General features: G+C 45.5%; 1 protein-coding gene across 1 annotated transcript in view; it reads left to right on the top strand.

Annotated features, from left to right (window-relative positions):
• The window catches only part of LOC124622943 (paired box protein Pax-6-like), a 341,169-nt gene that overhangs the window by 79,785 nt on the left and 244,404 nt on the right, over positions 1-16,980 (top strand). Inside the window, exon 2 of the mRNA XM_047148734.1 lies at positions 11,332-11,497. Within this exon, the coding sequence (XP_047004690.1) occupies positions 11,332-11,497 (166 nt within the window). The remainder of the gene's footprint in view (positions 1-11,331; positions 11,498-16,980) is intronic.

Below are 16,980 nucleotides of genomic sequence, written 5' to 3'. Positions count from 1 at the left end.
GACAGAATGAAGGTGACTATTTACGCTGGAAGTCATTAGCCACAATAGGTAATGACTTTTATTCAAAATCTAAACGGTGGCTCGGATCTTACGCGGGAGTAGAGAAGAATATCAATGGTAAAGAACTGGAGGCACCGCAAGTTACTTAACGAATCAAAGCCTGTGTTCAGTGAAGAGTCGCCAAGCGTTCGGAGAGTAGTGAAAGAACTGAGGAGGCTTGCACCGAAGGGAGAAATGGACATAAGTTGTTTATCAAGGACGAAGTCAGTCTCACAAGTGAGGAATTTCTTTTATAACGAGAAGACCGCATCTCCTTTGTAATGGATAATGATCTGCTCTACTATCAACGGACTGAAAGACTTGCTGATTCTACCATAGCTTCCAGCACAAAATACAACTACTCCGCGATAGCTGATATTAAACCGCCAGTAATAGACATATTCACAGTGTTGTCTCATTTGACTAGTTCTCCTTGATTTTAAATCCATCAGACAGGTCTCACAAAGATCGTCCTCGAACACCCATCCAAAACAATTTTGGTAAACATTTTTGGAAAGCAGTGATCAATTAATTGTTATATTTTGACTAAAGTTCAGTCTTGATCACGTCATGTATGTTTTGATGATACAGGTAACCGGTTTCGGTTCTTTCTACAAAACCATCATCAGACCCATGGCTCCCTTAGGATGGTAGGCGGAGCTCTCCTCGCTGCTGCGTAGTCGAATTGGACAAATATATAGAAACACCAGCTTACGAAATTAATTTCCTACTTACTGCTACACAAAAGTAGCAGTGGCAGTTGGGTCTACCGGTAAACTTAGTTGCCAAAAATCGACAAAAGCAAACCCTGCTCAGGCGACATAAAATTTGCACCACTTTTAGTGAAAAATTATGGGATAACGAATAGAAGATGATAACGAAAGTGAATCCTCTTCTCAAAACAGACCGAAAGGTTTATGGTCTCCAGAAAAAATAATCTTCGCTATAAGAGTCTAGGCAAAGACCCGCAGTTGTTACCTGATAATGGAGCAAGTGGTGAGCAGGAAACGATTGTCAGCAATCAAGCCTAGTGCTCTTCAGCACTGTGAATGAATATTAACTTTCTAGGCAACGATGGAGCCACGGGTTATTTCTTATTGCAGAACTGGGAACGTAAACTCGGATGTACTGAAACGTTTTCATTTACTTCGATAGTCGTGATCAGCTGTAATTTGTTGTCCTGACGTGGCTCGTGTAGCGTTAAATCAACAAATAATTACACACAGGTCCCACTTGTCGAACCTCACATATATCTGTCAGCGTGACCTCTTACATCACTTTTAAAATGGAACAGGCATTTATTTCAGTCGGATTTGGCGTAACGCGCAACCAGATTTCGTATATTTGTTTCGATTTAAAAAGCTTTTTTCACTTTTTATTACACTTGGTACACATTCTAAATTCCGCCAATAGGTTCGTGTTTAACAATCTCGTGGAACAAATTGACGCGGTGATACCGTCTACGGCGGACAGAGTCCACAGAATGCTCACGGCAAACAATAACTTGAAAGCGAAAGGTACGTAGCTGAATAACAAATACCAAATGTTCAGAATTGACCGTATGAAAAGCTGTATCAGTTAAAAGAAAAAAGATTGGCTATAAAAATCGCTGCTTGTATGGTGATACGTATAGAGGCAGACATCTTTCCAGGATTAAAAAGGTCAATATCAGTTTTAATACATACAAGGAATGATCCCCTACGCCAAATAATACCCCACGTCATACAAAGTACGAGCAAAAACAGGCGTGTAGAGAGCAGCGACAAGCGAATGTTCATACAGTGTCAGCAGACAAACAAACGCCACTTTCAAAATACCACGTTAAATTTTATACGAACGTCGCCAAAGCTAATACACCTGCAATATTAAGTTACCGAACAGTTTTCACCCCTGGCGTGGGGAGAACGTTGACGCATAAGCGCACTGTTGTTAAGAAAAGCAGTCTGCTTTATTCGATTTCCTGATAGAGATCCTGATTTGAAGACCCGGATTTAGAGTAGAAAAAAAAAAGAAAGTTACTGTCTAACATCCAAACAACGGCGACAACAAAACTATAACAGCTAAATGTAAGTGTATTTCATAAACTAACAAAATCAAGAGTTATCAGCATTGACGTGAAACAAGATTTCTTCAGTTAAATTTTAATAAATTTATCCATGAGCACTTTGTTTTAGATTCCTAGATTTTGGTAGTTGTTACAAGTGGGAGAAAGTGAAGACATAAGAGCGTACATACGAGGCACAATGCAAATTTGTATTTACGGAACCGTTCAAACAACCGCAAAGCCGTGAAAAGCCCCAGAAATAATTTTTCCTGCCTTGGTTCGTGGAGTATCTTATCAAATTTGGTGGTTGTAGTTGAATTACAATCGCTTTTGTACGTGTTGTTGAATGCCACCGAAGACGTCGGATTTCCAGTATTTACATTAACTGGAATTATGAGGGATATTCAAAAGAAAATCCGGACAGCAACGCCACCATGTTGAATAATGCTTTCCGTGCAGCCACAGGACGTCGTGTTACGACTCAAATTGTACGAAATAGACTGCATAACGCGCAACTTCACTTCCGACGTTTATGGCGAGGTCCATCTTTGCAACCACGACAAGATATAGCGCGGTACAGATTAGCCCAACAACATGCCGAATGGGCCGCTCAGGATTGCCATCACGTTCTCCTCACCGATGAGTGTAGCATACGCCTTCAATCAGACCATCGTCGGAGACGTTTTGGAGGCAACCCGGTCACACTAAACGCTTTAGACACAATGTCCAGCGAGTGCAGCAAGGTGGAGGTTCCCTGCTGTTTTGGGGTGGCATTATGTGGGGCCGACGTACGCCGCTGGTGGTCATGGAAGACGCCGTAACGGCTGTACGATAAGTGAATGCCATCCTCCCACCGATAGTGCAGCCCTATCGGCAGCATATTGGCGAGGCATTCGTCTTCATGGACGACAATTCTCGCCCCCATCGTCCACATCTTGTGAATGACTTCCTTCAGGATAACGGCCCCGCCCGACTAGAGTGGCCAGCATGTTCTCCAGACATGAACATGCCTGGGATAGATTGAAAAGCACTGCTTATGGACGACGTGACCCACCAATCACTCAGATGGATGTACGTCGAATCGCCGTTGAGGTGTGGGACAATGTGGACCAACAGTACCTTGAGGAACTCGTGGATAGTATGCCACGACGAATACAAGCATGCATCAATGCAAGAGGACGTGCTACTGGGTATTAGAGGTACCGGAGTGTACAGCAATCTGGACCCCCGCCTGTGAAGGTGTCGCTGTATGGTGGTACAACATGCAATGTGTGGTTTTCATGAGCAGTAGAAAGGGCGGAAGTGATGTTTATGTTGATCTCTATTCCAATTTTCTGTACAGGTTCCGGAACTCTCGGAACCGAGTTTGATGCAAAACGTTTTTTGATGTCTGTAAAAGTTTTCAAAAGTGTTTAATGCAAAATGAGAACTGCGCAGAATTTTCGGTTTACTTTAGCCATAAATATTTGTGTCTTTGTTGATACTACATGCTTTGTCTCCTTATACATTGGAAATGTGGAATATTTCGAATTAAAACATGGAAGTAGTCGTACAAGCATTATCATTTTTTAAACGATTGTTACATCCAGCAACCTTAGATGTTTGGTACTGAAACTACATGTGGTATGTGTAATGCGTTCACACGATTCACTGTAGTGGAGTTTTGTCTATTTTTTGGGTTCGTAACTGTAATGCTGTATCTCCAACATGTTAATAAGAACAATTTATAAATTTCCTCTGGGCACAGTTTAGTACAATGAATTTTTAGTGAGTAGAGGTGCACACTATCGAAAATAATCCTTGTTACAAAATATTTGAAAGCTTTCTACCTCCCACCTTCTCTATCCTTCTTCTACTCACCGTAATGCAACCAGAATCCGAGCCGCTACTTCTTTAAGTAAAGCCTTAGTTCTTCTCGGGAGAGAACTAGCAGTGCTTTCCCATGTCGATCCGGCTGAGAGCTTCAGTCTGCCGGATACCATATGTTTTGATTGAGATAGAATTCCGCTATCTTAAAAGGAGTATGTGCTACTTAGCATCCTAAGACCTTATATGTGGGGAAAATTCTATAGTAAAAAGTTAACAGAGAGATACTAGCACAGTGAATCTGTGGTTGTTGTAGACGAAAGTTCACTGACGAGTTCTGGTACAGAGCATTTTTTTCTACAGTAAAGTTATAGAGGATTCTTTCCCCCTGTAGAACGAAAATTTTATTTGTTTGTTCTTTTTCAATGATTGTATGAGCTTCAGTATCAGTAACTGTCATTGGAATACTTTATTTTTGTCCATTGCTACGGGGGTTGCCAACCTAAGAATGATTAATAATAATAAAGTAATGTTTAAGAATGCTCAGTAATTCATCATTTCCGCTGTGTGCTACTTGATTTAAGTCTTATTATTTTATACAGTTACCGCCGAATATTATCATATAAAACTGTGAAAGACTTGGTAACACAACAGCAGTAATGACTGCCATGCTCCGCTGAATGGGTAAGTACGGAAAAAGTTGGTATAAAACTTACAGAAAAATCTCGTAAATATTAAGAACTGCCGCTCATAAGTGCAGAAAGAAAATATTATTTGATGTCGAGGTAGAAAGAGAAGACTCACAAATTTTCTCAAAATTGTTTCTTTATCTTTCTACCTAAAGCGAAATTGTTCAAATTTACATTGTTGTGTGCATCGCAGCTTGGCCTCACTGCTCTATGTGCAAGCAAGCGCAACGCCCGTCCTTACGCTGTCGCTTCGTTGGTGGCGCCTATCACATCCGATTGAAGCCGTTTTACACATTCCTGCAGCCCAGCAAATAACACGAGTACAGTGTGCTGCAACCAAAACTATTTCTAAATAGGTGGGATGACAACAATCAAAATACGAGAACATAAACTGTCCTCGATCAGGCATCAGAGGTTATTTGTGTGACTGTCGTATTTGACAGCATCCGCCATTGACAGACAGAACAACTGCTTGCGAAATAAAGAGCATATCACATACGTATACCATTGAAACGAGGTGTATTTTTTTTTATTTTACTAAACTATGTCCACATGCAAAGTTGTGCATCGGTGTGTGTCTGAATGTTGCACCATTTCGTGTGTTAAATTATTTGTTTCGTCTGACTTTCCAAGTTAATCCGTAGAGAAACAGAAAGACAGTTTAATGCCAAATCCAGTGGCATCACTTGCCAACGAGAAACTTCGCGAACTCTAGCACTCTTACGGAAATAAGCAGAAACGACATTTATTTATGAAAGCCCCATCGACATTAGAGTCGGAACACTAGGTTATATTTAATGGTGATCGGATATGCCCAACCGTGGTTTATCTGCTGCAACAAACACAACTGCTAAACTGTTTTCGAGGTATCCTGAAAGTCTTAAAACGTGTCGGTCTGACTCAGAGTTGAACCACGTATCGCCCAAAATAGGACATCGAACGAAGGGACGTAAAGATAAATTATTGTTCTCCTATTCGGGAGACCGGTGATTCAGATTCCAGGCCGGTCATTGAAAATAATGTTTCCTACAGTGTCCCAAAAGCGCAAAAACGAATGCCGAGACGGGCCCATTATAAATACGCGACCCATCTCCTTCAGCAGCCTTCACTGAGCTTTCTTTCAGTGGTCCTAGAACTATTGCGCCACCCTATTCTATGATACATTGCGTGTAAGTATCCAACAAGCACACCAAAATGCCTTGATTGTAGGGGCGAGCCGTGTTCAGGTCTAGTTCAAATGGTTCAAATGGCTCTGAGCACTATGGGACTCAACTGCTGTGGTCATCAGTCCCCTAGAACTTAGAACTACTTAAACCTAACTAACCTAAGGACATCACACACATCCACGCCCGAGGCAGGATTCGAACCTGCGACCGTAGCGGTCGTGCGGTTCCAGACTGTAGCGCCTTTAACCGTTCGGCCACTCCGGCCGGCTCAGGTCTAGTGCAACTGGACATCGCTTTGGGGTTTCCCCTCATTTGCACAGATCGCGTACCAAAGGAGGCCACGCATTGTTTAATTTACCACTAGCTCTGTAAATTTTGCTAAGGGCTGTGCTGGAAGGGTCTATTAAAGGCGTAAGCCCGTATTCTTTCCGTCCCTCCTTTCAAAGCAACCATAGCCCAATTCTGATACGGCAAAGGTTTTTCCGTCCTCTGTCATCAGAGAGAAATCCTCAGTTCACTGATGAGTTGTCTGGATATATTTCTGCATCTAGCCACCTTACAGACTGTGAGGGAGGCCACTCCAGTAATCTGTACCACCCCTCTCATATCCCTACGTCAGACCGTTATACTTCCGAAGATCAAATTTCCATAAGCCTCCATATGAGATCTTATTTGTCTAGTTCTCATCTCGTGGTCACTTCGTGAAATGTACAGTATCTGACATTACTGCGGAGGGTTGGGGTGCCCACGCTTCGCCTTTATGGCAGCTTGGACTCTGCTGGGGACACTTTCAATGAGGCGTCTGAATGTCTCTGGAGGAATGGCAGTCCACAGTCCATTCTTCCTCAAGAGTCGATATCAGAGAAGTATTGCTGTTGGACACAGGGGTCTGTAGCGAAATTGACGTTCCAACCCATTCCAAAACTGTCCGTTTGGTTTAGGTCAGGACTCTGGCAGGACAGCAAATTTCAAGAATGTTTTTGTTCCAAATCAATGCCTCACAAATGTTGTCTCATGACACAGTGCAATGTCGTGCTGATATAAAAGTTCATCGTCTCCGAACTGCTACTCTACTGTACATAGTACACAATGCAGTAAAATGTGTTCATATAATTCCGCATTTAGCAATTTGTTATGTGCAGTAAGGATACCATATCTCAACGACGAAAAATACCCCTATATCGTAACACCACCTTCTCCGTAACAGATCGTTGACATTATACATGATGACAAATAATGTTCTTCAATCATTCGCCATATCCAAACATTTCCATCGCATTGCCACAGGCTGTGGCGTGATTCATCAGTCTACTCGTTTCCAGTCTTCAGCTGTCCAGTGCCGTCGCTCTTTACGCCATCCAAGCGTAGCTAAGTATTGACTACGGAAGTGTGTGGCTTATGAGGATCTGCTGGACCATTTTACACGTTATTTTTAACTCCCTGCGTACAGGTGGAGTGCTGGTAGCACTTTAGAATCAGGAGTGATTCTTTCTGCTGATTTCATACTATTTTACAACCACCCTCCGCAGTACTCGTTGGTGACTATCCGTCAGTACAGGAGGTCTGTCTGGTATAAGGTGAGCAGTAGCTGTCCACTTCACAATCTTATCACCAACAGTCGATTTCTGCAGCTTTACAAAGCTTGAAATGTAGCTGTTGGATATGTTACTAGGTAATATCCAGTGACTAGTCCACATTAGAAGTCACTGAGCACTCCTGGCCGACCTATTCTGCTGTTGCTGTTCCTCGGCTGACAACAGTCTATACTGGTTGGTCAGTCTCTCATGACATCTGGTGGTGAATTCCTCGTCACCTATGGTTGTCCGGATATATCTGATAATATGGTTTATAGGGAAACATATAGGACCCTTTCTCGAAAAGTTAACAATAAACGTCTCCGTGATGCACAAAGCCACTCTTATAGCGTCCGCCACCGGAGCACCTTCATTACGCTCTTATCCCCTCACACGCTCGAAAGCTTGACTATTTTTCCCGTAATCTTACTTGGTAAGCGTCAAAAAAATGACGAGTGGTAGTCAGGAATCGTCTACACGAGCCACTTCTTTCGTGGATGAATATGATCGGGCACTTGCTGACTGCTCGGCGTTGTACTATGAGATGAAAGGAAAGAAGATGAGGGTTTAACTTTCCGTCGGCTTCAGTAGTGACGAAGCCAAGGCTCGGACTTGGGAATGCTGAGGAATAAACTGGGTCGTGTTCTTTTCCAGGGAACCATCCGAGAATTTGTCTCAAGCGATTTAAGCGACCTCGGTCTCGATGGTCAGTTGTGGATTTGAATCACCGTCCTCCCGAATGCGAGTCCAATCTCCTACCGTTACACTTTCTCGCTCATTATTTGGAATGTTGGGCCTGGGGGTCTGGCGGTAAAACACGTGCCTGGAAGCCGAGAGGTTACGGGATCAAATCCCGGTGGGTCAAAAGATTTTTTCAGTTTGCATTTTAACCTAGCCTTCACCTCTCATCGATGTACGTAATCGCCAGAAGCGACACGTGGTTCGCATTCCACGTTAAACTGTAGGTCCCTCTCCCCCAATAGGATAACTGCTGTAGGTCACTGAAACGCAAGTCGCTGAAGTGGTGTCCAGTTGAAAGACTTGCACCAGACCAATGACCCACATGAAACAATCGTTACCTTATATGAAATCATAACGCCCCGATAGCTGAATGGTTAGCCGGCACGGTAGCTCAGCGTGTTCGGTCAGAGAGCCGGTTGGCCTCTGTAATAAAAAAACTTAGTGGAAGAATCAACCACCGAACTTGAACAGGATGTCTTGCGACGTCCGCAACGACCAAACACAACGATCAATAACGAAAAAAAAAAAAAAAATGGTCAGCGTGACGGACTGCCGTCCTAAGGGGCCCGGGTTCGATTCCCGGCTGGGCCGGGGATTTTCTCCGCTCAGGGACTGCGTGTTGTGTTGCCTCCATCATCATTTAATCCCCATCCGGCACGCAGGTCGCCCAATGTGGCGTCGAATGTAATAAGACCTGCACCAAGGCGGCCGGACCTGCCCCGTAAGGGGCCTCCCGGCCAATGACGCCAAACGCTCATTTTCATAGGCCATTTAGAATATTATTACGTAAGAGGTAGGAATTTTAAATGTGGACACTTTAGGTTAGGCTATACCCAGGCCCGTTATCAGTATCAATTACAAATAGAAATTGCTGTAACTAGTCACGTTTATGTGACAGTTTAAAGCAATTTGTACACTCTAAGACCAAAGAAATGACGAACCACGAAGGAATTATCCGAATGTGACGGAAGTAGGTAGTTGTAATGATCCCGTGGCGACAAAAAACTGTTACAACCCCAGAAAGAAATGGATGATTGATTTAAGAGAGAGAGCTTCAAGAACTGATCAAGTCAGTAACGCGTTGGTCCACCTCTGGCCATTATGCAACTTTTTATTCGGCTTGACATTAATTGATAGAGTTGTTGGATGTCCTCCTGAGGGATATCGTACCAAATTCTGTCCAATTGGAAAGTTACATCTTCAAACTCCCGAACTATTTGGAGGGCCCTCCCCATAATGCTCCAAATGTTCTCATCTGGGGAGTAATCTTGCTGGACATGGTAGGATTTGACAAGCACGAAAACAAGGAGTAGAAACTCCAACCGTGTGCGGACGCGAATTATCCTGCTGAAAAGTAAGCCCACGATCGCTTGCCATGGAGAGCAACAAAACGGGGCATAGAATATCGTCGATGTACTGCCAATGAAGGGAGTCATATTATGAAATCAAATGGCACCCCAGACCATCACTCCTGGTTGTTGGGGGGTATGGAGGCGACAGTCAGGTCGGTATCACACCGCTGTCCAGAGAGTCTCCGTACACCCCTGGATATCATTGACTGGAGTATAATTGCCTTCAGTGATGAATCCAGCTTAGAATTGAGTCCCGGAGACCAGACGTGTCTGGAGAGGTTCGAACAGCGTGGCATACCATTCTGACTGTCGCCCGCCATACGTCCGACAACCAGGGGTGATGGTGGGCGGAGCCATTTCATTTCATAATACGACTCCTTTGATTGGCAGTACATCGACGATACTCTATGCCACGATTTGTTGCCCTTCATGGCGAGCCATCGTGAGGTTACATTTCACCAGAATAATGACCGTCCGTATCTGACGAGAGTTTCTATTCCTTGTCTTCGTGCCCTTGCCCAACCCTACCTTGGCCAGCAAGGTCGTCGGATGTCTCCCCAATTGAGAACGTTTCGCGCATAATTGGCAGGGCCCTCCAATCAGCTCAGGATTTTGATGATCTAAAACGGCAATTGGACAAAATTTGGCACGGTATCCTCGAGGAGCCGGCCGTTGTGGCCGAGCGGTTCTAGGCGCTTCAGTCCGGAACCCCGCTGCTGCTACGGTCGCAGGTTCGAATTCTGCCTCGGGCGTGGATGTGTGTGAAGTCCTTAGGTTAGTTAGGTTTAAGTAATCCTAAGTTCTAGGGGACTGATGACCTCAGATGTTAAGTCCCATAGTGCTTAGAGCCATTTGAACCATTTTATCCCCAAGGAGGACAAATAACAACTGCGTCAGTCAATGCCAATCCGAAAAACTTCTTGCGTAAGAGGTAGAGGTGAGCCACCACGTTACTGACCTGCTCGGTTTGTGAAGCTCTTTCTCTTGAAAACCCCATCCAATTTTTCTGAAATTGTAATTATTTGTTTGCTGTACATGTACATAACATCTACCGAGTTCCGTCTCATTCGGGTAAATCCTTCGTGGTGCGTCGTCTTCTTCTTTTTTTTGTCTTAGAGGGGTTGGGGTTGTTTGGAGGAAGAGACCAAACAGCGAGGTCATCGGTCTCATCGGATTAGGAAAGGAAGTCGGCCGTGCCCTTTCAAAGGAACCATCCCAGTATTTGCCAGGAGCGATTTAGGGAAATCACGGAAAACCTAAATCAGGATGGCCGGACGCGGGGTGAACCGTCGTCCTCCCGAATGCGGGTCCAGTGTGCTACCACTGCGCCACATCGCTCGGTGTCTTACAGCGTTATTATTATTATATGAAATCACAAAGCGGTTAGCATACTAGTGGATAAGAGGTAGTAATTTTAGATGCGAACGTTGTAGCTTAGGCTAAACCCGGGCCCTTTATCAACATCACTTAAAAATGGAAACTGATGTAACTAGTCACATTTATACGACCGTTTAAGGCAATTTGTATTTTAGAGTGGGAACAATGATGTCCATGTTTGCAGAAAGCTTTTAACGCAAAGGGAATACGAACTGTTTGTGCAAGCAGTCGGGGCAGGTGAGAGGTGAGAGGCGTCACCAACGAAGAGGCGTCGCGGCGCGGCGCGGCGGCGGCGGTGGCGGCTGCGCCGGCCGGCGGGGCTAACGCGCGCTCTCGCCTTTTTGTCTGCCGCAGAGGAGGAGCCGGCGGCGCTGCAGGGCGTGGGCGGCGGCCCCGGCGCGGGGGCGGCGCCGGGCGTGAGCGCGGCCGCCGTGTCGGCAGCCGCCGCCGCCGCCGCCGCCGCAGCCGCCGCCGCCGCCGCCGCGTCGCACCACCAGCACCCGCACCACCACCATACTGCCATGTTTGGCTGCTCTGCTGCAGGGCACAGTGGCATCAACCAGCTGGGCGGCGTCTACGTCAACGGCCGCCCCCTGCCGGACTCGACGCGCCAGAAGATCGTCGAGCTGGCGCACTCGGGCGCGCGCCCCTGCGACATCTCCAGGATCCTGCAGGTCTCCAACGGATGCGTCTCCAAGATCCTGGGCAGGTCAGTGGCCCCTCCGCTCTCCCTTCAGCCGAGGACTTCTCTCCTTCTCGATCCACTGTCCTTCTTTGAGACCCAATAAAATACCCACCGGATTTCAAGTGACTGTAACTGGAAATATGCTAACGGACGAATCACAAGACCTGGCAGTGGGTTATCTTACTCTGGTCACATTCTAGTTTAGTTCAATTGTTTTATCTTAGAAGTGTTTCAAGTTAAATCTCTAATGAGCGTACTTCGCAAAATCTATAACATTGTATGGCAGCACCAGTTTGCCACCATGCATTTAATATTCCTGTAAATGTATATTTGCCGGCCGGAGTGGCCGAGCGGTTCTCAGCGCTACAGTCTGGAACCGCACGACCGCTACGGTCGCAGGTTCGAATCCTGCCTCGGGCATGGATGTGTGTAATGTCCTTAGGTTAGTTAGGTTTAAGTAGTTCTAGGTTCTGGGGGACTGATGACCTCAGTAGTTAAGTCCCATAGTGCTCAGAGCCATTTGAACCATTTGATTTAAATGTATATTTATGTTAGATCACTGTTTGCACTGCTCAGTCGGATTATTACTCATTTCATTGGATGATGATGGATTTCACCCTGTACTAACGATTACTGTGATACTCCATGTCAGAGAGTTTCTTAGGGCAGAGAACTAACGAAAAAACGTTCAAATGTGTGTGAAATTTTATGGGACATAACTGCTAAGGTCATCAGTCCCTAAGCTTACACACTACGTAACCTAAATTATCCTAAGGACATACACACACACCCATGCCCGAGGGAGGACTCGAACCTCCGCCGGGACCAGCCGCACAGTCCAGGACTGCAGCGCCTGTGACTGCTCGGCTAATCCCGCGGGGCCAAAATACCCATCGGATTTCAAGTGACTATAACTGGAAATATGCTAACGGACGAATCACAAGACCTAGCAGTGGGTTCTCTTACTCTGGTCACATTCTAGTTTAGGTCAGTTGTTTTATCTTAGAAGTGTTTCAAGTTAAATCTCTAATTAGCGTACTTCGCAATGTCTGTTACATTGTATGGCAGCACGACTTTGCCACCATACATTTAATATTCCTGTAAATGTGTATTATATTAGATCACTGTTTGCACTGCACAATCGGATTATTAATCATTTAGTTGGATGATGGTGCCTAGCACCCTGTACTAACGATTACTGTAATACTGCATGTCAGAGAGTTTATTAGGGCAGAGCACTACCAAAAAAGTCGTTCAAATGTGCGTGAAATCTTATGGGACTTAACTGCTAAGGTCATCAGTCCCTAAGCTTACACACTACTTAACCTAAATTATCCTAAGGACAAACACACACACCCATGCCCGAGGGAGGACTCGAACCTCCGCCGAGACCAGCCGCACAGTCCATGAATGCAGCGCTTGAGACCGCTCGGCTAATCCCGCGCGGCAGAGCACCAACAGAAAAGATGAAAAGAGCCACATGTTCCTCAGGTGCCGCTATTAGCTAGACATTGGCTGGGAAGAGACTTGTTGTGTTCTACGGGAGTGGAAATTTGCTGCCCTGAGAGAGAGCAGAGCGTGTTCGAGTTGGTTTGTGATGGCAGAGGAGGCAGAACCCCAGTAGTGTAGACAGAGCGCGCAGGAGGTTGCTCTCTGTTGAGACGGAAAAAAAATTCTGAATAGCTTCTCTGCAGAAAGAGCGTCAGAGGTTGAAGAAGGCGAAGGACATCCTTTTAGTGTGAAGGAATGCATGGGCTGACGAACGATGTTCTCGAGCTGACCCCTGAGGAAGCTTCTCACGGGAAGCGCCACGCAACCCTTCCCACCGAAAAGTAAGGATGCAGTTTTGATTGGCGAAGTGCTAAGGATGTAGGGAGGGAACCTTCCAGAAAATCTTCTGAAAGGAGTATGAGCTTCAGGTGATAGGCTAGCAGATTCATGTCCCATGTAGAGGGACGTAATGTTTTTGTAATGGCGACTGGGATTCGTAGACGCCACAAGTCCTGGAGGGAGTGGAGTATGACATGAGCAAGGACTGCCCTCCGCGGATCGATCGAGGGCACTCCCTGCCAGGAGTAAATTTTGGAAATTTGTGGTAAGGTCTTACGCGACCAAACTGCAAAGGTCATCGGTCCATAAGCTTACGTACTACTTAATCTAACTTAAACTAACTTACGCTAAGGACAACATACACACTCATGTCCGAGGGAGGACTTGAACCTCCGACGCGGGGAGCCGCGCGGACCGTGACAAGACGCCTCTGACCGCGCGGCTACCCCGCGCGGCCCTGCCGGGAGTTCAAAAATGGTTCAAATGGCTCTGAGCACTATGAGACTTAACATCTGAGGTCATCAGTCCCCTAGAACTTAGAACTACTTAAACCTAATTAACCTAAGGACATCACGCACATCCCTGCCCGAGGCAGGATTCGAACCTGCGACCGTAGCAGTCGTGCAGTTCCGGACTGAAGCGCCTAGAACCGCTTGGGCACCGCGGCTGGCCCTGCCGAGAGTGATCGAAGGCAGTTCCCTCTGGGGATCGAGTTAGAGACTTCAGTGGCGAGGGCCACAGTGGAGAATCTGCCGGTTAGATACTGAGAAATGTTGCTTCTGACACAAGGAGCACGTGAAGTCTTTTCCCCGTGACAGAGTTGTTATTCTGTTTATTCGAGTGACGGTTCTTAAGCTCTTTGTGGATTCTGACACACAATGAGGTGCTTTTTCATAGGAGAAAACGTGTGTCGAATATCTGTTTCTGGCTTCAGAGCAAACAGAAATCTTAACTCATGTTCTGTCTTGCACTGACGTATCTTTAAGAGTTTGCGGACGGCATATTGCGTCCGCTGTCTAGGCAGGGAATTGCAAGTACGCCACGTACGGCATCTGCACAGCGGTCAAGCGCAATACAACTGCTGTCCGTACTTCGATTCGTGAGATGCACGTCCTGGTTCAGGGGATAGGGAAACACTTGCAGTAAAAGTGTTGAGTTCCACTCGCTTGTCCACTGAGCGTTTTCTGAAAGTGCCATTCAGGGTGAAGGTCTTCTGTTTCTCACTGCTAAGCAGAATCAGCCAACTTCGTGTCTGTCCAATAATGGGGGTGCGGAGTACTTTAAGTACTAGTACTATTATTGCAAGTAATAGTAATAATAGTAATGATAGCAGGTCATACAGCTGCTGCCACCACTACCATTACTACTACTATTACTATTGCTACTACCATTACTTGCGCAAGTGACAAAAGTAATGAACTCATACTACCACTGCTACTAGTACTACTATTACAACGACGACGACGATGACAACAACAACAACAATAACAGCAACAACTACTACTACTACTACCAGCAGCAGCAGCAGCAGCATCACCGCCACTGTTGCTTCCACTAGTAGCAGTAGTAGTAGTAGTAGCAGTACCAATGAATGTGGGGCCAGCTTAACTGCTACTACTATTATTGCAAGTAATGGTAATGAAAGTACCTGTATCTCTACTCATTCAGCTGCCACCACCACCATCAGCACTACTACTACTAGTACTATTGCTACTACAGCAGCAAGTAACTGTAGTAACGAAAGTACTTATACGAAGGAAAGAGTAAGGAACGATCGTTCGCGAAATGGAAACCACAGGAAAATCAAAACTGTTTCCTTTGCACATTTAGGTACACCTTCCAGGTACTTCTCTACTTACAAGGGAACCTCCCCATCGCACCCCCCTGAAATTTAGTTATAAGTTGGCACAGTGGATAGGCCTTGAAAAACTGAACACAGATCAATCGAGAAAACAGGAAGAAGTTGTGTGGAACTATGAAAAAAATAGGCAAAATATACAAACTGAGTAGTCCAAGCGCAACAAAGGCAACATCAAGGGTAGCTTAAGCTCACGAGCGCCGTGGTTAGCTTGAGCAGCTGCGGAACGAGAGGTCCTTGGTTCAAGTCATCCCTCGAGTGAAACTTTTACTTTCTTTATTTTCGCAAAGTTATGATCTGTCCGTTCGTTCATTGACGTCTCTGTTCACTGTAATAAGTTTAGTGTCTGCGTTTTGCGACCGCACCGCAAAACCGTGCGATTAGTAGACGAAAAGACGTGCCTCTCCAATGGGAACCGAAAACATATGATCGCAAGGCCATGGGTCAACCGATTCCTCCACAGGAAAACACGTCTGATATATTCTATACGACACTACTGACGGCATGTGCGTCACATGACAGGAATATGTTGTCGACCGACCTAACTTGTACACTTGGCGAATGGGTAAAATGATTCTTCTACCTTGCCCGATTTAGGTTTTCTTGTGGATGTGATAATCACTCCCAAAAAAGTGATGAAGACATAAGAGTTTGTCACATAAACTGCAACAAATGAATGCAACAGTTTCATATTCGCAGTTTTTCCTGTGCTCTGTCAAAACATATGTTTTTAACGTTTTCAAATTTTTCCGTGTGTAGACCGTCAAATCCCGCATATGTCCATCGGACGGACGGACGGACAGATAATAATTGACTGAAAATAAAAAATTAAACTTTTCACTCGAGGGATGACTTGAACCAAGGACCTCTTTCCGCAGCTGCTCACGCTAACCACGGGACCACGGTGCTCCTCAACTCATATGGTCCTTGATGTTACCTATCTTTCGCGTGGACTACTCAGTTTGTATATGTTGCTTATTTTTTTCGTGGTTCCACACAACTTCTTCCTGTTTTCTCGATTGATCTGTGTTCAGTTTTTCAAGGCCTATCCACTGTGACAACTTATAACTAAATCTGAGGGGGGTGCGATGGGGAGGTTCCCTTGTTAGTCGCCGCTCCGACTTAGACATTTGTCGGAGCGTTATACCAAATTTCCAACACCATCGTCATAGAAGGCAGCCGCCTGTGCTTTCCGATAATTCTCTACGCTGATGTACAGCGCGTAGCCTGCGCCCAAGTGTTGTCTTCATATCCAGCGTTTCATGTGAACAGAGATGATATTCAGGTCGAGCCAATTAGGGCTGTGTTGTGGGTGATCGAACACTTCCAATCGAAAAGACTGCAGGAGCTTCTTCACTGCCCCTGCAGAGTGCGGCTGAGAATTGCCATGAAGAAGGAAGTGCGTGGCAGCTGTGTTAGGTGGGCTGCATTCATTAAGGCGAAGCCTCTCACCGGTCCTCCTACGTGGCGGGAGACATCGTAGTTCTAGGCACCTTTACTCGCTCACAGTGCACTCACAACTGAAAAGAGCGTCTTGATGCGATCGACGGGCATATTAGAGACACTGCCAAAAACGTCTATGAAAAGCCTCGTCGGATTTTCACAGTGGTTTCCATTTCGAGACCAATCGTTCCTCACTTTCTGTATAGTCCTCGTACATCTACTAATGCTGCTATTACTAAAACAGTCACCAGTATCATCTGCTCCACCACTAATGCTTGTAATAATAGCAGCAATAGTATGTAGAATGTATAAGGTAGAAAATCTTTACTAGTAGTATATTGACAGTAGTAGTTGACAATCAGTATAATTCTTATAG

Source organism: Schistocerca americana, chromosome 7, assembly GCF_021461395.2.
Source record: "Schistocerca americana isolate TAMUIC-IGC-003095 chromosome 7, iqSchAmer2.1, whole genome shotgun sequence".
In the NCBI taxonomy this organism is placed as follows: domain Eukaryota; kingdom Metazoa; phylum Arthropoda; class Insecta; order Orthoptera; family Acrididae; genus Schistocerca; species Schistocerca americana.
The sequence above is the reverse complement of the archived record's forward strand: the minus strand, read 5'-3'. Positions and strand labels throughout refer to the sequence as shown.